At 37.4% G+C, this 25797-nt stretch overlaps 1 protein-coding gene across 6 annotated transcripts in view; it reads right to left on the bottom strand.

Moving 5' to 3' along the window:
- ARHGAP29 (Rho GTPase activating protein 29) overlaps window positions 1–25797 on the bottom strand; it is a 52611-nt gene that overhangs the window by 7158 nt on the left and 19656 nt on the right. For 3 of the 6 annotated variants that reach the window (XM_058842804.1, XM_058842805.1, XM_058842808.1), the window contains exons 3-16: window positions 21412–21555; window positions 11893–11989; window positions 11487–11559; window positions 7628–7688; window positions 7007–7144; window positions 6653–6717; window positions 6099–6209; window positions 5909–5989; window positions 5436–5624; window positions 5069–5206; window positions 3579–3769; window positions 1615–1781; window positions 959–1087; window positions 693–791 (exon numbers count right to left, since the gene is read on the bottom strand). In XM_058842804.1, the coding sequence (XP_058698787.1) occupies window positions 693–791; window positions 959–1087; window positions 1615–1781; window positions 3579–3769; window positions 5069–5206; window positions 5436–5624; window positions 5909–5989; window positions 6099–6209; window positions 6653–6717; window positions 7007–7144; window positions 7628–7688; window positions 11487–11559; window positions 11893–11989; window positions 21412–21555 (1683 nt within the window). Of the gene's footprint in view, window positions 1–692; window positions 792–958; window positions 1088–1614; window positions 1782–3578; window positions 3770–5068; window positions 5207–5435; window positions 5625–5908; window positions 5990–6098; window positions 6210–6652; window positions 6718–7006; window positions 7145–7627; window positions 7689–11486; window positions 11560–11892; window positions 11990–13955; window positions 14269–21411; window positions 21556–25797 lie in introns of those variants that run through there. The other 3 variants (XM_058842806.1, XM_058842807.1, XM_058842809.1) reach the window with 2 other exon arrangements.

The raw sequence follows: 25797 nt of genomic DNA, 5'->3' as shown, positions 1-25797 counted from the left end.
GAAATAAGGACTAAGTAAAGAATTTCCTAAGGGCTTTACTGAGCAAGTGCCACAAATATTTCAATATTAGTTTGTAAGTACTATAGACATACCATAAAACTATTTCTGATAATCCAGTTATTCAGGTTCTATGTTGCCACAGGCAACATAGTCATTATACAGTCAAAATTCACTTGAAAATAGAAATGGCCTGGTCAAATCTGGGACAGACATTACTGAACTCATTTATCTTAGCTGAAAAGGGTAAAATCTCAGTTATTACCCTAACTATTTGGATCCACTTTTTCCCTATTTGCGACTTATCAACTCTATGTATTTGTGCATTTCATGTTTGTGTAAAGTTTAGAAGTGATCTTACATAACTCAGTGCTATGCAGCTAAATTTAAATGCGAATGTCTGGAGGGAATGGTTAGTGGATCATTTGCTTTACCTCAAGAGGATGAAGATACTAGAAATGTTCTATGGCTGCCCATACAGTAACCTAAACATATAAAGACAATTCTGCACCACTTCATTACAATTATTTGAATATTATTCTTCATCTCTCAACCTCAAGTGGATGCATACTGTATTGAAAAACAAAGCTGTTGGCAATCACACCTTGTTAAAGTACTTTTCTTAAGAATATTAAAAAGAAAAGCCACACACTGTAACAAAAAGCACCTTCTGGGGACTACAGAAACAACATTACCACAGTCTGAAGGCGATGGTGGCTCTCTTTCATCAAGATCATCCGCAGATGACATAGTCCCAGTGGAAGGTGTTCGGGGAAGTCGTCTTTTAAAATCCCCTAGCAGATAAGAAAAATTTTCAGGAAGGTGTAAGTATCAGTCCCACCCAACTGTTCATTTTTCTTTACATGCTCTGCTTGATACTTGCTAATTCAACAATGATGTCTTCACTAATGTGCAACAGTGCAGGAAAAAGACTTCAGTATAGCAGTGAAGGTAGCTGTACCTGGACTGGCAGATGGAGAATCCATGGATCGGGACTCACTGCTTCCCCCAGCACTTTCAGAGTCACTGCACATTCCTCCACTCTGGTTGCCAACTGACCACGATCTGAATGGTGGTGGCCCTCGCACTGCTTTTGAAAAGAAAGTCTGCTAATTCCAAATGTCAAAGACAAAATTTATTTTCTTTTAATTGAAAACTAACTGTGAGTATATTCAAAATAGGAAAATTTCCACAAGTGACAAGAACATGCAATATAGTGAAAAAACCCCAGGACATATAATCCTGTAAAAGCTTCAGGAGCTAAGAAAATTCATTTCAGAAGACCTGCAATCAACATGGAATTTACAAAACCAATGGAGTTTCAATTGCTAGAGCTAATTGAAAGAGTTTAGTCCACTGAGTTTGACAGTACTTGCTGTGTGAATTGTATCTCACCTTTCTTGTCAAAGAATCTAGGTATGCATACAGGCAGTTTTCCATTTGTCCTTATTTTGATCAAATACATAATGTTTTATAGGTTTTGAAGTTCATAATTCATTTATAACCCTTCAGTATTACATTTCAGACTGAGAAACAAATAATCTTGTAATTTTTAAAAAATTATTATTTACTTATTTATTTAGAGACTGAGCTCCGAAATAAATACAGAAGAACTACCTTGAATATCTGTGTTGCTGGAAGATCTCTTCTCTCTAACCTTTTGTGAACGATGATAAACTGGGCTTCCCACATCATCTAATGTCTGAGCAGGAAAATCTCCTGAACACTGAGATAAGTTACCATGCGATGTATGGACGCTGTTTGTTGATTGCTTATTAAAAACCCTTCAGAAAGAAAAAAGTAATTTGAAGAATGAATAAGAAAGAATTTAATGAAAAGTAACGTATTTTTTTAAACCCTGGGTGCTAAAAATGCTACATTTATTTACTATTCAAGAACATACATTTCTGACATGTCATTCTCATAATTAAATTTAATCCCAAAATTAAAAAATAAAAATATTAAAAGAAGATTAATTTTCAATTAAGTATGTCAGATTTCAATTAAGTATGTGAGTGTTTTCTCTCCACCCACAGCAGCTTTTCCACATGGCTAAATGTATTATAAATATTATCTTGCAGACTTTGAAAAAACAGCCTATCTGTTCATCTGAAGGTAAGAATAATCAGAAGCCATTGTATTCTATAATTATGCTTCCCCCTGCAAAAGATTCTCCAACTAACCATCAGGATCATCCACCTATAAAAAAATAGGTGTTCACATACTGTGCTTTTTAAATGCATAGAAAATGTGCTGAAGCTGTCAGAGTGTCAATTCATTTTGAAAATCCTCTCACTGTAAGAACAGAATAATGTTAACAGTAATTAATGTAAAATGCTGAAGCACCCTGGGGACAAAATGGCCTGCTGGCCAAGTTCAGCAGTCAGGAAGCTGTTCCTTAATCAGTTCTACCCTATCAAGCTTAAGGGAAACAGAGACTGAAAAACATTCAAATTTGCATTTGTTCAAGGAATAGTCCTTTAAATCAATGCAGACTCAAACAATAAAAATGATCAAGTACATGAAGAATCACAAGGCTATGACAAAGAAAACAAAAGTTGGGGAGAGAGGAGGAGAAAAAGCATGCTCCTATAAATGTCAAGCAGTAAATAGCTGGGAGAGCACACAAAGTGTTGGAAATTTTATGCTCATCAGTTTCTCAGGGAGCTATATAGTTAAATCCCCTGAAGTCAAAGTTTATGAGTATAGCCTAAATCAGTCTTAAAAGGCAGGAAATTTACAGACAAGAATTAAGAATCTCAGCTTTAACTTTGAATTTCCTGCCTTTTGTTGGTAGAAGTCTGACTCAAGCATTTGGTTTTTTGTATTTAGTTTCCTTTTGAAAAACGATGACGACGCTTTCCTGTAGAACTGTGAAACACACAGATTGAAATGGATATTCTGGTGCTTTAGTGCCAAGATGTCTATTTTACAACAAATTAAAGGCGGAAAAGCATTTGGCATGCTGACACAAGGAGCTGTCTTTGTCTTGAAATCTTTACTTCCACATTAGCTGGATCTTCCATAGTTTAACAATAAAAGCTTCTATTTCATGCAGGTTGGAAAAAAAAAAGTTGTAAGACGTCCCGACAAGTGGACTCTCAGTTTTTTTTAGGCACATAGCATGAGACAGACATCGAGAAACACTTCCTGCCAAAAAGTTGCCAAATGTAAACAGTATGAAAGAAGCTACTTTATGTAGCAGCAAGGCCTGTGAAAGAGGAAAACTATCTCATCAGACTTTCTAAACTGATTATCAAGTTACTATTTTAATGCGGATACTGGTTAATATTAATTAAAATTTTGGACTTGGTAGCGTTGTGGCAGCAGTACAAGTCTTGCACAACAATTGTCAATGTTTTAGCAAGTATTATTGCATGCAATGACATTCTGCCTTAGAATTTAGAGGAAGATTTTAGTGTCAACATTATATATCATCTACCATCTAAAAGATGAGACTAAGAATAGTAAAGCATGGTAAAACACCAGGATTCCTTCAGGTCCTCCAAAAATATTGTTTTATTGTTAAACACGTGTTGCATTCTAAACCGAGCAGTTGCCACCTGTACTTTGGCACTTACCCATCAACCTGGGAACTCTGGGTTTCAAAACAACCTGATTCAACAGGAACACCATCCTTTGGCAAACTTTTCACAAACTCTGAATACTGCTGACCAGGGTCATAGAGTTTGGCACTCTCACAGAGGGACTGGCAGTTAACTGGCAGAGATACAACCTGAGCATGCTGCAGCTGGAACAGGTTAACTGTTGCCTATTGGGAGAAAAAAAAAAATATTATTTGTAGATCATTTATTAAACATTTCACTTACACTTTGCTCAACCCAAATTAATACCCTAACAGAAGATTATCTGAACAATAAGACTAGAAAACTTCTAGAAAATAGTAACATTACTTTTTACAGTCAACTTTCAGGAGATTTGCACAAGCTTCATCTGTAATAGAGACACAAGTATTTCTCTCCTCTCTGGCTTATTGAATCCTCCCACTAGCAAAGACAATTCCAATTGCTTCTCACTTTGGGTTGATCAAGATAAACACCAAGGGCTTTTGCTATCAAAAAGGCTTTTTTCATGCTCTGGAATGAATATTAGTCATCACTACAATGATGAAGCAGTTGTAATTCCAAACCCAGGTGAGCCCTGTATTGTCCTGAGACATGAAACAGACAAAACTGTGTCCCAGCAGACACTGACAACTGAACACTTTCTTCATTAAATTACCTAACACTAAATCTAAAAGATTTTATCACATGCCAGAGACCAGAAAAGGGGACACTGCATAACTGCTTCATCAGCTTTTGGGTTGAAAAGTAGTCTGCAATTTAATAGATTTGAACTGACAAGTCTGTCTGCACTTTCTACTGTTCTTATGGGTTGGTTTTAGGGTTGCTTGTGGAGCAGGGTTAGGTCTGATGCTTTATTTTCCTTCCCCACCCCAGCATTAAATTTTCATTGTCTAATCTAAACAGAGAAACAAAAAAAACCCCAAAAAACTAAAAACCCCAAACATCTCTTGGCATAATGAGTTCTTATATACTTTAAGCTTTTTTTTAAAAACTGTGCATGTCATATGCAGTTTTGACCATCGTTTCCCTATTACACCAATAAATTAGTACATTCCACTAGTCACAATGGATCCTGCAGTAACTGAAACTGACATCAAGGCTGAAGTGTGTTAACATCCATTCTGGGTTTGATCCAAATGCCTTTGCTAATGCACTAATCAAAGCAAAGAAAGCTCTATTCTTAAGCAACAGAGGAACACTACTGCCATCAAAATTTTGAAAATGTACTTTTTTAAGGATTATATAGTCAGAGTGCTTGCAAAGCAACAGCTCATGAAACACCCAGAAATGTTCAAGACCCACCCAACCATTTTTTTTAAAATTCCTACCAGAAAGAGAACACAAATAGATTAAAAGTTTTCCTCCCTTTTCTTGACACCTGTCCTTTGAAAGCTTTCAACTTAAAATGGGGCTTATGAGGGCTTCTCTTAATTTTAACAATATATAAATATCTGTGCAAAAGGTATTTTAAAAACCATGCTTACAGCTTTAAGAGTAAGATCACACTGATAAATAAGCTCCCGAAGCTGTGTTAAAACATCACTTTTAACGTTTTCCAAATAATTTCTTTTTTCTTCAACCTCTGCCATGCTTGCTTTATAGTGTTCATTGGCTTCTTCGGCCTAAAGAAAACACAAATATAAAGAGTTGATGGACTACAGGCCTTGATACTAGAAACAATAAAAAACTCCACTCAATATGCTTGTATTTGAGATTCCCTTTAAAGATAAAAACCCAAAGGAACACAATATGTTTAAATTAAAAATGTGAACTCAGCTTACTCTCCTTGGGAAAGCATGAATAAAACCAGAATAGACTTAACTTAAAAAGCAAGGAACAAAACCTCTTTACCTTTTGAAGAGCTTCCTCTTCTAGCCTTCGTTTTTTTTCCAGTTGCTTGCTGAAATCTTTCACAAAGCTTCCACTTGAGCTAAGATGTTCCTCCTCAGCACGAGCAGTACAGGATTTTGCCTTTTCATACTCATCTTGACGCTGCGTATACAGCAACTTGGCTTTTCTGAGAGCAGCCTCCAGCTCTTGCTGCCGAATGCAGCAAAAGAAAAAGAATAAACAACATTAATTTTTCAGTTATTTAATGTGATGCTTAAAGAGATTCATGCAAAAGTCTGCATGCTGCAGTACCAAGTACATGTTCATTGAAAGATAACCTCCTACAAATGTCAGATTGCCATGAAATGGACAGTTACATCTACTTTCATTAAGCCCTAGAGACTATGTATGAATTCAAGTGCATAACAGTCTAGTTTGGAAATTTCATCCTTTTGAAGAATTCTAGACTGAACTGCTAGATATGAAAGAATTACCATTTTTTTCTGTTCTCGCTGCCAAAGTTCCTTGATATCCTTTCTTTGTCTATCCAACTCATTCTTCCTTCCAAGAAGAGGCTAGATAGGAAACATTAATGTAGTACATTAAAGGCATATAGGCTGGAAGTATGTTCTTTTAAATATTCTATAAAATTATATATGCTTTTGTCTTTTTCTTTAAGCATACCTGCACAAATTTGTTCGACTGGAGAGCAGCAGCTGTTTGTTGCCAAAGTTGACTGTTCTCGATATCATTTTGAAAAGCATTAATGAATATTGACTGAAATGGCATAAAGTCCTAAAATTACACAAAACACATTGATGTTCTAGGTAAGACAGGTATAACGCCATTCAAATGTCTGTATGAGTGAAGTACATTTTCAATTAAATGTAGTAAATTATTTACTACAATAGGTATGAATGTAGGAAACTACTAATTTCTCATCTGTGATTCAATTTACTAGGAAAACACTCTGCAAGTCCAAAGCACAAAGCACACAAGATATTAGTCAGCAAAAAGAATATTGTGGATCTGCATATTCAACAAGAATAATATTATATATATAAATTTCTGTAACAAATGGAAAGATGTAAAATGCGGATCTTTTAACCACTGCTTTATCATGTAAATCAATTCTCTATCAGCTTAAAAATCCATTTTTCAACATCAGAGTTGTATTCTGGGCAAGCCATCCAATAAAGACTTAAGACTATGATAAAGCCCCTAAGGTATACACTCACCTGGTGTCCAACAACAGCTTTAGCAGTTTCAGCCATTTTTGCTAAGTTTTTAGCACACTCCATTTCTGTTAAAAAAAATTATCACAGTTACCGTTTACATTACAACACAACAACAGTTATAACACATGCTAAATGCTTTTTACAGTCTTCCTTTAACAAACAGACTACAGAGGGGACCACCTTCGCTTTGTTACAGGCCTTTAATTATAGGAAATGTGTGATAGCTCTGTCCACTTCAGCGGAACAGCTATTAATTTAGAAATCACATTATTGACAGTCTGCAGCACAGAGGCCTGACAACAGATTTAATTTCATCATGACAAAGCTGATTAAATGCCAGAAAGAGCCACTCACCCAAGCTAAGCTTTTTTTCTACCCATGCGACTACATCCTTGGTATATTTTGACCATGCTTTAGCATAGGACAGAGCCGACTCAATTCCACTGTCATTTCTTAGGAGCATGCTATCAACCTCCTCTGCTCGAAGATGTCCTGCAAATAAAGCATCCAACACAAAGAAGTGATTTTTAGATATGACCACACACTGAGAGGAAAGCCAGTATTAGCCAACTGTGAATGCTTAAGCAGCTCTGATCTTGAGTTGGTCTTTAATGCTAGTTGACACTAAACAGGACTGACAGAGGCTTTAGAACAAATTAAAGGGTCATAGTATTTTATCTGGAGTAGTCATATGGTCAGCATAACTTTCTTCAAGAAAGTGACCCAACAAAACACCAATTGTATGACAACACACAGAAAGTGCTTCCTGAATCACAGAAGTTCTGCCCTGCCCTGCCCCCCCCAAAAAAAACCAACCTGGGTACCTGGGTTGGATTATTTTCAGGAAACTGAAACCTTTGCAATAACTTTTTTTTTTCCCAGTGAAGTTGTAAAGGCAGCATAGGCATAAAAAAGTGACCAAAAAACCCCACAGATTACAAATTGGTGTTTATCAATGTTAAATGAATGTCCTACCTTGAATATCATCCCTTTCATGCAGTGAACCCCCAGACTCCACAGAAAGATTCTCAAAAGACTGGTTTACAAAAAATAAAACATGAAGTTAGCAAAGAAAATTTCTCACTAGAATTGAAAGCTAACAACATAAATGGCATTATCTGCCTCTTTATTCTTTTTTCAGATAAAGCAGATAAAGTAAGCTGCACCATTACTCCCTCTCATCCAAGGCATAACATCTTTTAAACTCCTGATTGCTGTCAAACGAGAAAGAATAAATAGCAAGGAATAATTATACCTTTACATCAACAATCTTGAAGATCTGTGATGAAAGAGTTAAATATCAACCAGATTTGTTAAACAATTAAGTGAGCTCCAGCTTTTCTTAAATCCCTATCTACCTTTTGAAAGCCTTTTCACACACACATAATGCCAGATACATAAAACAGACATCATTCTACAAGCCACTACAATCCTGTATTTCTTCCTCAAGGGAATAAAGTTTTTTTGGAAATTATTTGCAGGTGTTGCACTGTAGACACAGCAGCTGACTAGTAACACTTTGCTAATGAAGCCCTGACAAACAGTACAACCTGACACAATGTAATCCAATAATAACAGGAATTTAGCACATCATGTCATCCCTACCTTTGTCCTCACTGCATTTTGCTACTCCTTTAATTGTCCAAGTTGAATTACTTGAAAACAAGACTGTGCTGTAGACCTGACTGCTCAACAACTTTAAAGGAATAAAAAGTTTACTTTGTAACAACTGCCCCCTTAAAAGCCAAACCAAAACAAAGACATCAAACCCTACATAATTTTAAACTGATTAACAACTTTTGAAAACTTTGAAGTACAAAGAAAAGGCTAAGATATAGCTGCAAAGTGCCCTTCAGCTTTGCAAGCAGAGCTTGTTTCCATTTAGATTGGTGCTGGTTTATTTTCAGACATTCACTAAAATGGAGTACAGTTATCGATGATAAAAGTAGTTTTGGTTTGTAAGGTTTTTTTAATGTAAATGAAAACGGATCATAAATCACACAAAAATCTCTCAAGAGCCATTGTTTACTTCACAGCAAAAGCAGCTTTTCCATAGACCAAAACATGCAAGGTATTAATCATCAATGACATCAAACAGAATCAAGCTACAGCCTAAAGATCTGCTTCATTCTTAAGAAAGTGAAATACTATTATACTGGCTGTCTAATACAAGAGAGTTTTGACAAAATGGAAGGACATTTCCAGAACAGGTGGAAATCCATCTGAAGCTGTCCCCAGCTAAATTGGTAAGAACGCCTAAAATCTGAGTATAGCAATAGATCTATAGTTGGCTGCAGAGAAAGCTTGAACACTCCTAGATTTAGTTCATATTTTATATAAAATATTACTGTCTTCAGGTAGATCTAAATGTTGTTAGGGAAAAAAATAATAATTAGAAAACCTCCATACTTTATACTAACTTGATGCACTTTTAAATTCTGGTGCTAAAAATTATTTCACATTTCTCTAAGACCAATATCATTGCAATCCTGAAAACCGTTCACTCCTTCCCAGTAAAACAGGCACACTAGTTAAGGAAGCTAATCAAAGGTCACTCATTCTTTCACATTCACCCACTGCAAATATTTAATACCAAATTTTAGAAGCAAGCGAGAACGAATGCTTTTATATATGTCCTACAACTTATTTTAAGAATGAGATGCACACAGCTCACCCCTCTCAAGCAAACAATGACTCATCCCAGTAGTCCTAGCAAAAATTAAAAGCCTGACTTTCGTTTCCAACTTCAATCAATCAGTCTCTTCTTTTTTTCCCTCATTACCCAAGACTCTAACAGGCAAATCTCTTCATACACTTTGAAAATTTTATACTCCTCCTTTATTATGCTCTCAGATCTGCACAGCATCAAATAGCATTCAAATAGCTTGTTGAGTAATGAAAGGTCAGACACGTCTGTCTGGTCCCTTTCAGTATATTTTAAAGTGCTTTTGTTTTTAATTAAAAAATATCTTTGCTTCCACCTTGTACATCTGGTTGAACTACAAGAGCTGAAATGAGAACAATTACATTTGCTAAGAGGGGGTATACATATCATTTAACTTAAGCTTCCAAGTGGAATGCCTTAAGTAAAGAATGTAGACTCCCCTGCAGTCAACAGAAGCAAGATCAGTGCTGCCCACCCCCCTCCTTGGAGCCATCCTCATCAGCGTAATAAGGGAGGTCCCTAACTAAAGAGGCAATTAAAATATTTCCCCTTAATTGACCCTCAAAATATTTACATGTTAAATTCTACCAAAATGTTATGCTCTGTTTAAAATACAGCTAGCTGCTATGATCAACCACTGAACACACACAACTACAGAAAAAGTTAATACAGCTATTAAATATTTTGCATTTAACTCCTCTTAACACTCAACTCCCAGCTGGCCGCCAAATTGCTCTCTGAATTGTAAATTAAAGCAAAATTATTAACCTGTTAAATGTGTATTTATTTGCCTAAATGAAAATGCACTTAAGATAGATTTCTAAGAAACTGAACTATGTCACTCTACCTGCCCCAAAATTTATAATTGTTCACCTTCACATTAGGAAAAGCATGAGATACTACAAAAGTAAGTTTTAAATATCAGCTGATGATTTCTGAAGCACCTAGAATGGAATTCCTTCTTCATTTCACTATATTAAAATTTCCCCTAGGCCTTCCCCCCATCCCCATGTTCAGAAGAGTGATCTTAGAGAGAATCATTTGCTTCACAACATACAAGACCATCTATTTCCACAGGCACATATTTTTGAAATGCAAAACCATTTCAAGGTTAATATGTTGGCAAATTCAGCACCTTCCTTTTGCTGATGATCCAGTTGGATGAACCAGTACTTCTTCAAATAATGTCATTTATTTTAAATGAGATGCTGGGTTCCATGCTATTTTATTTCATATTTTTTATCAGTGACATAATTCAAAGTTTGCTGGAACCAGTTTTCTGAGTAGACTACTTTTCCTCCGTATTGTTTATGAAGGTAGGTTTTGTAGCAGCTACAGAAGTAGCATTTGTGTGATACCACACATAGGAGAAAGATAGATTATTAAACACAGTCAAAGTCTGAAAAGACTACTCAGCTGTAGCTGCATGGCTTGCTGCACACAAGCCTGTGTCAAGAAATGCTAATTTGTAAGTACGTTTCAAGTAAAAAAAAATGCTCAATCTAATATTTTTAACCTTGTTACAATTTAGCTTGCAATAGACATTAATTATCAATTGTATCTTCCTTGCATGTAACTCTTAATTTTATTTGGTTTACTGGAATGTCTGCCTCTCAATATACAAAAATTCGAAACAAAATTTGGTACTGAGCATTTTTCAATCATGCCTTCAGTGTGTTTAAAGGGAAGTTTGTGTTTTTCTTTGACTACCTGTAAGTTGACAGTTCTTTTAGTGAATTGCTGCTGAAACAGACCACAAAGTGGGCTCAGAAAGAAGAAAAGGTCATTTTGTCATGAATATGCATCTTGAAAAGCCAAAATGGAGTCATTAACCCTTTGGTTTCCAGATTTAACAGGTAAAAGAGTCCTAACTACTTCACCGAGCAATCATTCAAGTATCTTACTTTTCCCTATTTATTTTCACTTAACCAATTTAAAAATCTCAAAAACAATGACAGCAGGTAGCCCTGTCAAGTCGTCCCTATCATTTATAATTGAGAGAAGACTAAAGTATTTGAAACCTTGAAAACACATTTTTCCTGGGTTTAATCTTGCTTTAAAACTCAGATGACTCCAAGTGTCCCAGCTCCATGATGCAGAGTTTCAGAGGAATTGAAGTCTCCTTTAACAGATATCATTTTACACTCCAAGAGAACGTGTTTAGCCTACCCGACTTCTCCTAGATACAGGAAGTCCCAATGACGAGCCATTGTCTACATCTCCCATAAGGAAGTCTGAAACACTGCCAGAAAAACAAAGAATTGTGTTACTTCATTACTTCACCTCACCAAGCAATTCTGTATCACTGAATTAAAAAATTCAGATAGTGTTACTAAGCCCTTTAAAAGTTCTGCAAACCATTTTTAGTAGTACTCATATTCTCTGCAAGTTCTATACCATCCTAGATTTCCTTGTTAAGAAAAAAACCCAAACTGACAAAAACCCAAGAGAGTAAAATTGTTCTACATGTAGCTAATTTAAATTATCAGAAAACAGTTGTCCAAAAGAAAATTAAAGCTTTTGTTATTTCAGCTCCACTAAGTTCTTTGAAAACTCCTTCTGGATTCCAACTTACACGTTTCCAAAGGTGAATGCCAATGTTTCAATGGAAGAAAATATTTCACTGAAGAGTTCTCTCTTGTTTTCTTCATTAACTTCTTTGAAGTTCACCGCTTGCAAAAAAAAAAGGAAAAAAAAGAAAACCAAAGGGTGAGAGGTGGGGCCAATTAAGCAAGTTTACCAGGCCTAGAGACAAATTTTACACACAAAGTCTCCTACAGAACATACAACATTATGTTTTTCTGAATAATTGAAAAAACAGTTTTAAAGAAGATTAGTAAGAAAGTAAACACTAAAGGAAAAAAATTAACACAATCCAGATGCTTCCCACAATGAAATCAGATTACTCTTGCACTTCCCGTATCTTCCCACTTAAGGAGCAGCTTTGTGTGAAAATGTTGGTAATGCATGGACAACAAAAACAGTCATTTACCAACTAGAGACAAATCACAAAGCAGCTCACAAATGCAGTCAGATATTGAAAAAGCTGTTTCTTTTCTGAGTAGAAGTTTCAGAATTCCAAACAGAAGCAGTAGGGGTGCCCCCTCAACCGAACGCAATCCAGAACACAGCATTCCTGGCTTGAGTACAGGCAAGCAGAAAGCAATCAAAAGGTGGTGTCTGCTGCAAAACCCTTCCATTTAGCAGCTTCATAGTCTGGCAAAAGCCCCTCAGTTTTTCTTGTTTGGGGGAGAAACTCAGCATAACTATTGGTGGTCCCAAATAGGAAGGAGTGTTCCTGGACAAACTAGATGATTTAAAGTGGTGATCAAGTACTTAACCACTCAACACAGCCTTTAGCACACTTCCATGGCAAGCTAGAATAATGAGACAAGAATGATTCATCCAGAGTTTCTATTAACAACTACTAAACAAGAAGAGGGAGGGAGAAAGGACAAGACAAAAAGCACGACCATTTTTGTCTGTTTTCAACTTAACTCAAGAATCACTGGTGACTGGGAGATTTTTTGTAGAAAAGCTGCATACATTCCTTTGAGCTGAAGCTGTATCCTCTGGTGGGAAGTTTTTCCCAGAGTTACATTGTGAGAAACGACAACTTCACGTTAATATTTTATTTTAAGTTTACTTTTTTATTTTTTTAAGCAATGCAATATTCTTAATTGTCTAGATGTGTAAGTCACATATGCTCACGCCTATTTCAGAGATACTGCAATGACACACGTGCAAGTACTCAACCCACATCAGATTTTGCAAAATCTTAACAAGGTTAATTTGTCTTCCTTACGTTTCAAATACAAATAGAGTACAATGACTTGCAGAAGTAGCAAAAATAATGTTAAAACGTTGCCCATTCTATACAAATTTTCTCAGCAAGTTAACAGGCTTTAATCTTTAAAAGTATTCAAACTTCCTGCCAGGTGCCTAAATACTAATGGGTAACAAACAAAGAAAGTACAGTAATCTGCTCCCCCATTAGACTTCCTTTGTGAAAGGAAAAGTTTTTAACCAGTAAAGTAACACAGTTAAATCCATTCCTTTTTACACAGTATGTCAACAGACTTGATAAACATTTCAAAACAACTATCTTCTAGACAAAGCCGTTACAGAAAATACATATTTTTCTCATGGGCTATTTTTACAATAAATTGCAGATATGAAATAATGTTGTAACAAGCCTACAGCAAAAAACAATTATCACATATTACAATAACATTACCAGTCTCTGTTGACACAGCTCACTACTAAATTACAGCTTCTCCTACCTCCTTGTTTGGCGACACTTTGTAATTACACAAAAAAAATGCCTCTGGCACCTTTGTTTGAAATGATATTTGATAAAGCTCCACAGATGGCTTCTTTTTAAATAACTTTGTAAATAGCAGTGGATTTCTTTTTTTTTAATTCATATTAGTTGAAAACCTCAACTTTACAGAAATAATGCTTTGTATAACTCTAAACTTTGCATTCCGAATCATCAAGCAAAAACAGTCACAATGAGACCTATTGATTACCAGCTCCTAATGACTGGAAAAATCATTTAACAGCCGGCACTAAATGCAAACTGCTTCAAAATTAGAAGGAATTAGCAAAAATTGTCTTTGTATTCAAAGCACTTACCATGGAAACATTAGTATATTCGTTAGCTGCCGTGTCTTCGGAGAGAGAACACTTCTTCCACTTAGTTAAGAAGACATTAATATAGAGAACCTTTCCCTAAAGAAATGCTGTCTGTTTTACTCTGCCTTCCTGTTCCAGGAAGAGTTTTGTTAAGCTTTACACTTTATATGCCAAAGAAATCCTTTCTTTTCAGGATCCATTGCAGAAGGAATAACAAGTCTCAAATTTTTCAGATTTACTTCTTTTCACTTCTCCTGAAACAGGTTAGTCTAATCTCTTAGTAATTCAGTAGAATACCACCAGCTTTTTTCTAGCTTACCACCACTGGAATGCTGATGTACTTAACGTCAACTTGAAACCACGCACTCTCTTTCCCCAGGACATCCTGACTGCACACAATAGCTACTGACAACAATGAACTAAAGTAATCTTGCCATGTCTGGAAATGACAGCTATCTATCTATCTATAGTTCTACAGATTTCAAAGTATACGACTAGACAACTCTTAAGCAAGATTTCAGGTGAAACATAATGAACTTCAAAACACCATATGACAAGAGATACATTAAAATCCAAATCCAGTACCAGAAATGCAAGTTTGTAGTGGATCTCTACTTCCACAGCTGTCTTCAAACTGAGGTGGGTTTGGCAATCTCATCAAAATGCTGCAGTACGCTGCAGTTTCAGCTCTTGGGTCGTGCCACCAAAACTTTTCTCGATTTCAATTTCTGGTTCCCCAGACCAGCTGGGGAACCCAAAGCAGCCACAAAGGTTTTGGAAGTGAGAACCCCAGAAGCTGAAGCATTGCCTGAGGACATTTGAGCAATGCTTCTAAAAGGATGAAGAAAAAGCTGACAGCTGTTAAGACCGAAGGGCAAACAGAGCCTTTAAAAGGTGATGGATAGTTCAGTGAGCTTGCAGGCACACAGCCACGGGACACAGCCATGCTGGAGTCTACACGAGTTCGCTCACTGCCTCAACCCTGCTGCCCACACACATGTGCAGCACTGACAGCAGCAAAGCTGCCTTGCAGAGCCTGGACAAGCTCGCAGAATTTGCTTTTAACAGGTCAGTTTTCTCATACATGATAGATATATACGGTAACATCACCATGCATTTTTTTTTTAAACAGGAATACATTCTCAATCCATGCTTTAAACTGACTTATAAGAAGTAGGCAACTGTCTTGACTTCTTGGAACTGAGTACCTTTGCAACCAATTTTATCTTTAAACTCACAACAATGCTTTCAAAAACCTTTCAGAACTATTTCAAAAACAAAACAACCACCCAAGCAAACAAAAAACTCAACAAAGACCAAAAGACCACTCCCTCTTTGAAAACAAAGACTTGTAATACTTCTTGTTATTACCTCTCATCTTCAAAAACGTGTAAAATAGATGGGGAGAGGAACGTAAGTAAAGAGCTATAATATGGAAATTGGAAAGAGGCAGAAGAATATTCCTGTATCCTAGAGAGGATCACCAGGTTGTCTAAGCCCCACTGTTCTACTTTTAGTTCTTACTACCACATAATTTCACCAGCCTGTACTTAGTACCAGGTTTGGCAGCCTCCTCAACTTGAGCTGGATATCAAAAAGACAATTTCAAAGAACTGTTTCCTACTCCTTCCATAATCAATTTTGTTCAGAATGTACATCACAAATACACCAACAAAACTGGTTACTTCATCTTGTTTGAGGTATTTCTTTCTGATGCAGAACTACAACAAAAGCCTATGCCTAAATAGGAAATTTCTACAAGACAAGTGTGATTTTCAGCTTTACCAGGAATCAGTCTTCATTCTAGTGATTAAGTCAAAGGGTGTTATTAAGAGCAGAAGAAGAGTACAAACTTGAATTCAGCATGGGATCAGAACCATGTACTCTGGGGCCATCAACTATTTAAAGGCACTGAGTGGAAAAATAACAACTATGAATATGATGCTGTGCCAGAATGGGAAGTGACTTACAGAAACAGGAGTCTAAACAGGTTCTAAGCAAGAAGCTTCAGTAAGTTTCAATTCTTTCCAGTCAAGTGAGGTGTCATTTTAAAGACATGTTTCATTAAGCACTCAAGCAAGCATATGTAAGTAGTAGAGTCCAAAGAGGCCCAGTGAGGCATGTTATGTCCAAGTTATAACAAGAGAAATCAAATATATCATGTCCCACTCTTCTCACCACCATTTTCCCTCAACCTCAGTCCAAAATAGTACAAGTCTGACAAGCCTATACTGCCAATTATGATTCTTTGCAGCAAGATTTAGATAATATGTTACAGTTAGTTTTTCCTTCAATCTGTCTGAAAGGAAAAACATTGAATATCCAAAGCAGAACCAGGGGCACATTTGTATCATTCCCATTGAGGTCCTGAAGAATGGCCACAAAGCTTGCAAACAGGGTCACAAGCGCTCTAATCTTTGTTAGCCTTCAAAATATTCACATTTGCAGTAATCTAAAGGGGGGCAGTCTATCATTGCAATGGACATTATGAATAAAGCATGGTGCAACTTGCCATAGTTATCAGAACACCTCACAAGATACTAAGACTTCACATATCACTAAGGTTGCAAAGTTATTGTAACTGATTTAATGAAGAGCAAAAGGCATTTGTTTGTTATAATAGCAGTATATCCCTAGATGAAGTTCTAAAGAAAAACTGGATTTGAAACTGTGACATTATTCAAAGACTCAAAAACCAGGAGGTGGAATCACATGTAAATCCCAGCTTGTTTCTATTTCATCCTCTCCTAAATACGCATCAGAATTTTTCCATGCCAGGTTAATTTTCTTCCTAGTCATAAATCCAATTACAGAGTGCTTCCATATCTTTTTATAGTTCTGTCCTCCAATGACAAGAAACAGATGAGTCACATGAACTTTTCATAATGTCACATTAACAAAGACAGGGAAGCTAAAGGAAAAAGGATACTGGATATGTTTCTACCAGCTCCTCACATTCTTGTAGCTTCCTGTTTATTCAAAAGCTGCATTACCTCTGGTGAAGTAACCACAGCAGAAAACCTGTGAACGCATGTGTTACACACAGGTCAAAGAAAGCAAATCTGAGGTCTGATATGTTTACAGTCACCACAATGTGCTGTATTTTTATTTCTGCTTTCTCAGTACCAGGTGTCACACACTTCAGTTTGAATATAAACTTGGAGCAGTATGATCCTCAGAAAAAGAACAGCTGTAAAAATCAAACAGGTGCTAAAGGCAAACTGCCTTCACATTTACCACAGATTATGTTGGGGGAAGGTAGTTTGTTTTCATACAGCAAAGGCTTCACTGTTCACACAGAGGAAGGATTGAAGAACTAGTCAGAAAGAGATCTGAAGTCTTGAATCTCCCCATTTCCATCTCCAGAGGTGTGACAAATACAGTATTGTCTTTGAGCACACACAAAATCTTTGTATCAAAGTACCTGTTTGCATCAATGGCTACAAATACTGAGGCAGTACTGACTGAGACCATCTTTAATGTGATCCAGAGTTCCCCTTCCTTGCATTTGTATGGCCAGGTCACATAGTCTGGATCACAGGAAAGACTATTTGCCACAGAGCGAGTTTGTATTTACTTTAGCCAAAGGACCATAGAATGGTTTGGGTTGGAAGAGACCTTAAAGCTCATGTAATTTGACCCCTCTGCCGTGGGCAAGGACAGCTTCCACTAGACGAGGTTGTTCAAAGCCCAATCAAATCTGGCCTCGAACACTGCCAGGCATAAGGCATCCACAGCTTCTCTGGGCAACCTGTCCCAGTGTCTCACCACCCATACAACAAAGAATTTCTTCTGTGTATCTAAGATAAACATGCCCACTTTCAGTTAAAGTCCTCCCCTCTTGTACTATCACTGCATGTCTTTGCCAAAAGTCCCTTTCCAACTCTCTTGTAATCCCTTCAGGTACTGGAAGGGCCTCTAAGGTCTCCCCAGTCTTCTTTTCCAAGCTGAACAGCCCGAAATTTCAACCTGGCTCCGCAGAAGAGCTCTCTGATCATCTTTGTAACCCTCCTCTAAACTTGCTCCAACAGGTCCACATCCTTCTTATTCTGGGGGCTCCAGATGCAGTATTCCAGGTAGGGGATCACAACTGGGGAGTAAAGGGGGAGAATACACTGCTGGCCACACTGGTTTGAATGCAGCCCAAGATAGGGTTGGCTTTCTGGGCTGCAAGAACATATTGCTGGGTCATGGTAAACTTCTCATCAATCCATACCCCCAAGTGTTGCAGTCAGCAACCTCAGGATCTCATCCAGGAAGCTGCAGGATTCTGGGGACCAGCATGAAACACCAACGAGACGGGCTCCCGTTCACGAAACCATTTATTCAGCATGGGAACAAACTCAGGTCCAGAACAGAGAGCTCCTAACAGAGGCTGAGCAGGGGTTTTTGAGGGACAGAAGCTTTGGGGGTCTCCACCCTTGAGGTCCACCCTCAAGGTCAGGGTCAGGGACCAGTAGAAGCACACCAAGGGAGAACCCCCCAGGGACTCAAACCCAATCAGAACACCTGGGCTGCCCTTCACAAGGGGTTTGGGGTGGGACAATGTAACCCTTTGTCTCCCCTGAGGCCACTGCCACACCCAAGTTCTCCTCAGGGCCTCTCAAGCCATTCTCTGCCCAGCCCATGCTTGTTTGGGATTGCCCCAACCCAGGAGCAGGACCTTGCTCTTGGCCTTGTTGAACTTCACGAGGTTCACACAGACCCACCTCTCCAGCCTGTCAGTGTCCCTCTGGATGGCATCCCTTGCCTCCAGCATGTCACCACACCACACAGCTCAGTGTCATCAGTGATCTGGCTGATCCCACTGTCCTTGTCACTGACAAGGATGTCCAGCAGCACAGTCCCAAACCAACCCAAGGGTACATTACTGCACTTCGGATCCTATAGCAGGAGTCTTACAGCTAGATTTTCAAGTAATTTCAAACCATTGCCAATGAGAAAATTATTCACAGAGTAATACAACTAAGAGGAGAAAATGCCAAAACTTGAACTTAGCTCCAGCTCAAGAGCAAAGACTGCAACCATAACATCAAGTCCTTTCATGCCTTTTTCCTTTAAGAAATGTCTTATCATACAATATCATACTAAAGATAGTTCAAGTGAGTTATGGCTGAGCACAAGCTTTTCTTGTGCACCTGAAGTACAGCCTTAGAACTTGACTACCTTGGACACATTTGACAGAAAACTGGAAGACATAATTATGCTGCTTCTGTTTAAAGCATTGTTCTTAAAACAATAAAGGATGGTGCTACTTTCAAAATTCTGTAATTATGCAATATCCACTGTGTTTTCCTAAGAGTAGTTTTTCTTTCCATAAATAACGCAATCCCCCCATGACTGTAGCTCCTTTTAAACTCAATATATTAATGGAGAGTGAAGTCCACAATACAGGTCTTTCTCGTATATTTCAAGTGTAAACAACTAGATCTGTTCAGGGAAGAAAAAAGTATTTGTGAATATCTGCATTGCCAAAAAAAAAAGGAAAAAGCTTAGTACTAAAATGATTTCTTCTTTTCACAATCAAGGTAAATGAATGAATTAAACAAAAAAACCCCAACTCATTAAAGTAACAGCTACTCATAAAAACAGGAGATACAGAAATATATAAGAAAGACTACAGAACACAAATGCATCTGTCCATGGTTCAACCTGCTATCATCTATTGTATGACAGAACATTACACATCAAAGACAAAAAGTTGGCATCAAATTCAGAAGGCTGCAAGTACTCTGCAGGAATAGATTATGTAATTCAACAAAGTGCTTAATTCTCCACTTCTGAAGTAAAAGCATAGGAGAGAGAACAGATGAATCTAGATCTGGAAAACTAGCCCAGTACTAGAACTATACACAGTGACCTTGGAGTAATCATGGACTTTTAAAGTATACAGAAAAAACTGACAAAAAGCCAACAAAATTATGGACTCAAAAGCCTGACAAGCAAGACAAGGAAAATTATTCTACTACTTTACCTTGTGAACTTTGACAGTAGACTGATTAATATGGGGCATTTCACATCAAGAACAATACTAATAAACTATGTAGTCCAGGGAGAATAGATGATATCGCAATGGTTTTTGAAAACATAATTTAGCAAATGCTGATGTGATACAATTCACTTGCATACCTTAGGTCACTTTTCCTCAGCATTTCTTAAATTGTCCTGTGTCCACTGAAATTAGGGCGGAGTAGAGGACACAGTTATCTCACCAGAGCAGTTAAGCATGGAAACAGCTTGACTAAGGTGGAAGAATTATGTTCACTAAACAATTAACATGTTCACTAAACACTGACTACCACTGTATGTACTTAACTCTCCCCATGACCAACAAGGAAACAGCACCACAAGGGATATTCTCTGTGTTTCTCCTGTAATATACAAACCTCTAAAGCAAGTTCAGAAGTTACAGTCCTGTTCCATGTTCATTTGAAATATCAGGTACAGAACTATAAAAACTCTATGTGTAACAGGAAGAAAATGTGAAGTCACCTCCTAGTACCTGCCAAGATCAAACAAATTGGCAAAGCTTCCTATCAATAGGAAGAATCCATAAGAAGCTTGGAAGAGTCCAACATTTAGGAATCAGGAAGCTAAGCACATGAGAATTTTAACTGATATTCCCACTTTATTGAATCAACAATACATTTCAGATACACCAAGATAAATAGGAAACAAGAAGGAAGGCTTAAACAAAGAAGAACAACTACATTCTGTGTGTCTGAAGGAAGGTATCTTACATGATTTAACACTGAAAAGAGGTAGAGATTTAACCCTAACTCAAAGCTGGTTCCACAGTAATATACCAGACTCTAGAGCAGGAAGAGCTGAAGTCAAAGGTTACACAGAGAAGGAGCAGGTTTCTGGGGCTGGAGAAATTGAGTGCTTCACTATTTGCATTTGTCTGGCACGCCAAGAACTGCAGTAGCAAAGAGCAACAACAGAAAGTACCAACATGTCTGCAATACTTTTTCTTGTTGCTGTTGACACCTTTATTGACACATGGCTATGATCCACTTATGGAATTTTTAAATGTTCAACTATCCAGATTTGGATTGCTAAGAGATTTCTTCACCTGATATAAATACCATCCCCACAGATTCACAGAACTAGGCAAAGATTCTTGGCAAATTTCAAAGTGAATAAATGCCAGGTTTATTACTCTGTGATACTCAGATAAAGGAAGCTTAAAATCAAAGGCTCGTGCTTTTAAAATTCTATGTGGATTTGCAGTTAGCGTCCTATAAGCAGAATTTTATCACATCAATGAGAGAACAAGTTACTTAATATTACTCTTCACTTAGGGAAGGCACTTTTTAAACAAGTATTAAAGTAATACCCTTTAAAAAACCCAGTTTCTTCTGTATATGTAGAATTCTATCTATAACCACAAGCCAGAGTCAATCAAGTCACTAATTACAATTTTCCATGAATATGAAAGGTAGTAATTCCTTACCTTTTACTTTTGCAATAACTGTTCCTGCAGCACTAAGAATATCAACTGAATTCAGAGTCTGATGTTTATTTATCACTGCTTTTAAAACACGTAGCAACTCCCCCAGGCGTTCATGTACTACTTGATGTAGACCATCATGATTTTCTGAAAAAAGTAAAGGAGAAACTATGTTAAGACAGTAAATTAACACACAATCACATTAAAAACCACTTTGATGGCATTCAGTTGCATGGAATTCTAAGCAATATTGAAGCTCAACCTACTTAGAATAAAGAAATTGTTAAAAAGATAGTTATAATTGCAGCTGCCAATAGCAAACTTGCAATATTGTACATCATTTACACAAATTTATTTCTCACAAAAAGTCAAGCAAGTATACTTTAAAAATAAAGGGGGTGGGAATTTTACACCAATACCCTACGGTTTCTAAATTAAGCCATTATCTTCTTCTCATGTAAATTCATCAACCACCATTCTGACAATTACATATATGAAAGAAAGTATCAACAAAATCAGATTCTGATTTTTCATTAAGTACTTCTTCACCTAATACAAATTCAACACCATTTTTGTATGCTCGTAAATAAAAAGTTCTGGCAAAAGTTGGCTAGTTTTAATCAGCAAAATCTTAAGCATCTTTAGTATACAAGCCTAGATCTAAAAAGGTCTGTCTTTAAGCATGTCAGTCCTGAGAAGCTGAACACCTAAATTAGGCCAAATCAGAAAAATACTCAAACACACACTCCAAGATGGTAATGCTTTTTATAGCACATGCCTCTTGCTATGTGCCTCTAAATCCCAACCCCATCTCAGTTTTTTAAAAAATACTTCTTGTTGCATCCATAGCACAGGTTAAACCACAATCTGTTCTGTCACAGAAGAGGTGCTGGTGCATGGAATTAAAGTTTCTCATGCGCTAGAGTGCTGCGTTGCAAGTTGTGGTAAAAAGCTTTCAAATTCAGGAAAGTCTAGCTTATGAAAAAGAAAAAGAGGATCTAATACAAGCTGACTCACTTCCCCACTGAGCAGAGCAATTCTGTGTTGTCTGTGGCCATGATAACAAACAGGTCAATACAGACAATTACAGTACAGTGCAAATTGATCCAGTGGTGCTCAGAGAATAGTTTCAACTCAGAGCTATTTTTTCTGGTGACAAGACATTATATTTAGGCTACAGACACCTAAATTTTTCTGAGGAATCCGCATAGTAAAACATGACACATCAATACAGTAGATCACTGCTGTCAGGTGTGCAGGGGCTACACATGAATTTTGTATGTTTGTATCAGGTACAATAGCAAGTCTCCTAAGGACCACTGTGCTTCAAGCTTTATTCCCCTACATGCCACATATATAAGGAGATTTTTTTTTTTTCCAATTCACACTGGCTTATGCATTGTCAAAGGAAAAAACCTTGACTCAGGAAGTACACTAAGGTAAAACCATCTACCATTCACCGGCACTTTTCCTGTGGGACAAGGAAGCTCTATCTGTAACAGGACATACAAAAGTCTACGAAAATCCATCTTCCACAGCAGTAAATTAGCAAAGTTCTAAGTAACTTGTTTAAAAAAACAAAAACAGTTGTGGCTTTAGCTTCATAACTACTATACTTCACACCTACATATAATGATTTCAACTGACTCAAGCACAGCTAAAGTGAAAAGAATGTCAAAAGCCTGGTACTCAACAAGGTCATGATTCTGTGCATCCACATTAGCAGAGGCTAATGCAGCAGCAGAGGCTGTTGATGACAAACACACATTGATATAAAGGCATACCATAGCTCTGAGTTTGGAATTTAATGGGGAAAGAAATCCTGGCTTGGAGCAATTTCCATGAAAGCAACAATAGTGGAAGCTGCAATCTTGAATAAGAAATGATTTATAGGGGATATGAAAGAAGATTAGAAAATTTAAAAAGGCATGAAAATACCAGATATCAATTCCTTCTCCATGTCTTTCAATTGTATGTAACACATCTCAGATGATTAAAGTGAGCAAGCAGGAGTTTAAAAACAGAAAAGGATGATTCTGTGGACTTTCTTGCCAAAACACAACATCGACACAAGAAGTTTATGTGGAAACAAGGAGAGCTGGACAAGTTAAGTTTCCCTGCGAGTTACTAATGAGTCAATAAATGCCCTGGTGGGTCTGGCTGTGAGTTCTGTGCCTCGCACAGCTCTGGATGCTGCTGATCAGAGCCTAGACCAGACTGGCTGCTTTCAGCAGTCCAGTTCCCCAGCACCCACGACTGCTGCACCACAGCTGTTCCTACACACGAAACATAACCGCTGCGTCTGAATTAATTTAATTCCTTTTGAACCTGTCTTCACAACTTTTCATTCAACTACTCCACACTTTATTCTACTGAGCTACCAAGCACTGTACTAAACCAATGTAACTTGCAACAGCTCAAGAATTCTACTAAGCAAAAACAGTTCAGAGCATATGGCCAGCCTCATTTTTACTCTTATCTAGCTATTCAATTTTGGCAATCATCAGAACTCAGATGATGGGTTAGACACAGCTTTAGCCTAAGCCAGTATGACCACTGCCACCTTCTCACATGCAGAAAAATTTTATAGCTGTCAAAATGAAAACAAATAATTTTTATGGTCCCTTCAGGCTTTAATCCATCATTTGTACTCCATCAATGCAAAAACAAATGCTGTTGGGAGTACCAGGAAGCTCTGGGTGAAGGCAGTGATGAAAATGACAAACAGCATAGTTGTACTGATGCCCACAAACTCCAAGTGGATCAGACAACACAGAAAATATATCTTAAAATTACAGTAACATGTTATCTTCAAGAATTAGGATATTAATAGTTAGAGGTAACTCAAATTAGTTCATTAAGAAATGTCTAGTGCAGACTTCAGTTTTGAAATTTTATGGAGGTAGTCTTTGGAGTTTTTATCTTATCTATTTTTACAGACTTCCAGAGGTAGCCAAATACTCCACAATCTTTCATCAGAACTAATTCTTTTTATTGGCAGGGTTGGGATGGATAGGGTTTTATGAAGGTATTTGAGGACTATATGCTACAAACCATTCCCATCAGCTGTCTCTGTCTAACCAGGATACATGCAGCCCTCACATGAATATTGTGGTCAACGGACTAGAGATGGTCACCACAAGGGCACCTTTTGACCAGAACTGCATCTCTTGCCTAGTCAAGATGATGATGGTGTCCCTGCTTTCTGCCAGACAGATGTTCACTTGTGTCTGTCACTTCTCAGAGAAGAGATCCTAATCTGTGATCAGAACACCCATACCCTATAGCCAGACCCTTTTGGCAACATGGTGGGTAGATGTTTGGATCCCTAACACACAGGAGAGGGGAAACAAGGCCATAAAGCAGCCCAACCAATCCACAGATTATTATCAGTTTGAGAGTGCTCAGGAAGGAGTCTAACACAGGCATACATCAAACAGCACGATTCATTCTTGGGACTTCAGTGTGACCCACAACTACAGACTTGTCATTTGAAGTAAAAAAAATCTCTTAGGGTTCCTTATGCGTTAGGTGAAAACGGAAAACACCACCCCTCCAAGACTAATTAAAGCAAAATTGATCCCAAAATGCAGTTTCTTACTATTAAAATTTGGTAATCTATCTTGCCAGAACAATGGAGCTGGGGGAAAGGCAAAATAAGTGAGAAGAGGAAAAACAAAGGAAAAATCTTGAAGTGGACACAAGCCTCTTCAAGTCTGAAACAGAAGTAACAAGCTTCAAAGGGAAATGCTAGCGGAAAACAACCACTGAGTTGAATTAAATGTTTATAATATCATCCAGGAGAACACTATCACTAAAATAATGCACTCAAGAAAGATATTACTTATTTGTACTCTCAAAAGCAAAGATCTGGCTACACCCAACTGAGATTTCTTTGTACTCCATCACTGTATCATTTGTTTACAAAATATCTGAAACATTGTTTCTGTGCCTCCAGAAGACAAAAGGTCTGTAACAAGTGGTGCTTGGGGAGAGGTGGGGGCAGAAGTCATCAGAACCACAACTACATTGCATTCACAATAACTGAGACCAAACAGACACTAAACCAGAGATTTCCTGTTCAGTACAGATTTAGAAACCTCAGGTAGCAAAACAGTCTAAATATGCAAAATCAACAGAAACACAGTTTTAACGGTAAGAAGTCTGAAAATGGCTGACACCAAAACAATGGTAGAGCAAATACAGTGAAAGGAATGTACGAGGAAATATATCTCCAATGAGTTCCTGCAGCAATTCAATCTAACTGAAGTACTCAGAAACTATTTACTTTCAGTTTTTCTTCTGTCCTTTGTATTGCTGTACAAATTCATTGAGGCACATGAAGTTAATATGAAATTCTCCACCAACGGATGCAACATTGTTTTAAAA

Source organism: Poecile atricapillus, chromosome 7, assembly GCF_030490865.1.
Source record: "Poecile atricapillus isolate bPoeAtr1 chromosome 7, bPoeAtr1.hap1, whole genome shotgun sequence".
Taxonomy (NCBI): Eukaryota; Metazoa; Chordata; class Aves; order Passeriformes; family Paridae; genus Poecile; species Poecile atricapillus.
The sequence above is the reverse complement of the archived record's forward strand: the minus strand, read 5'-3'. Positions and strand labels throughout refer to the sequence as shown.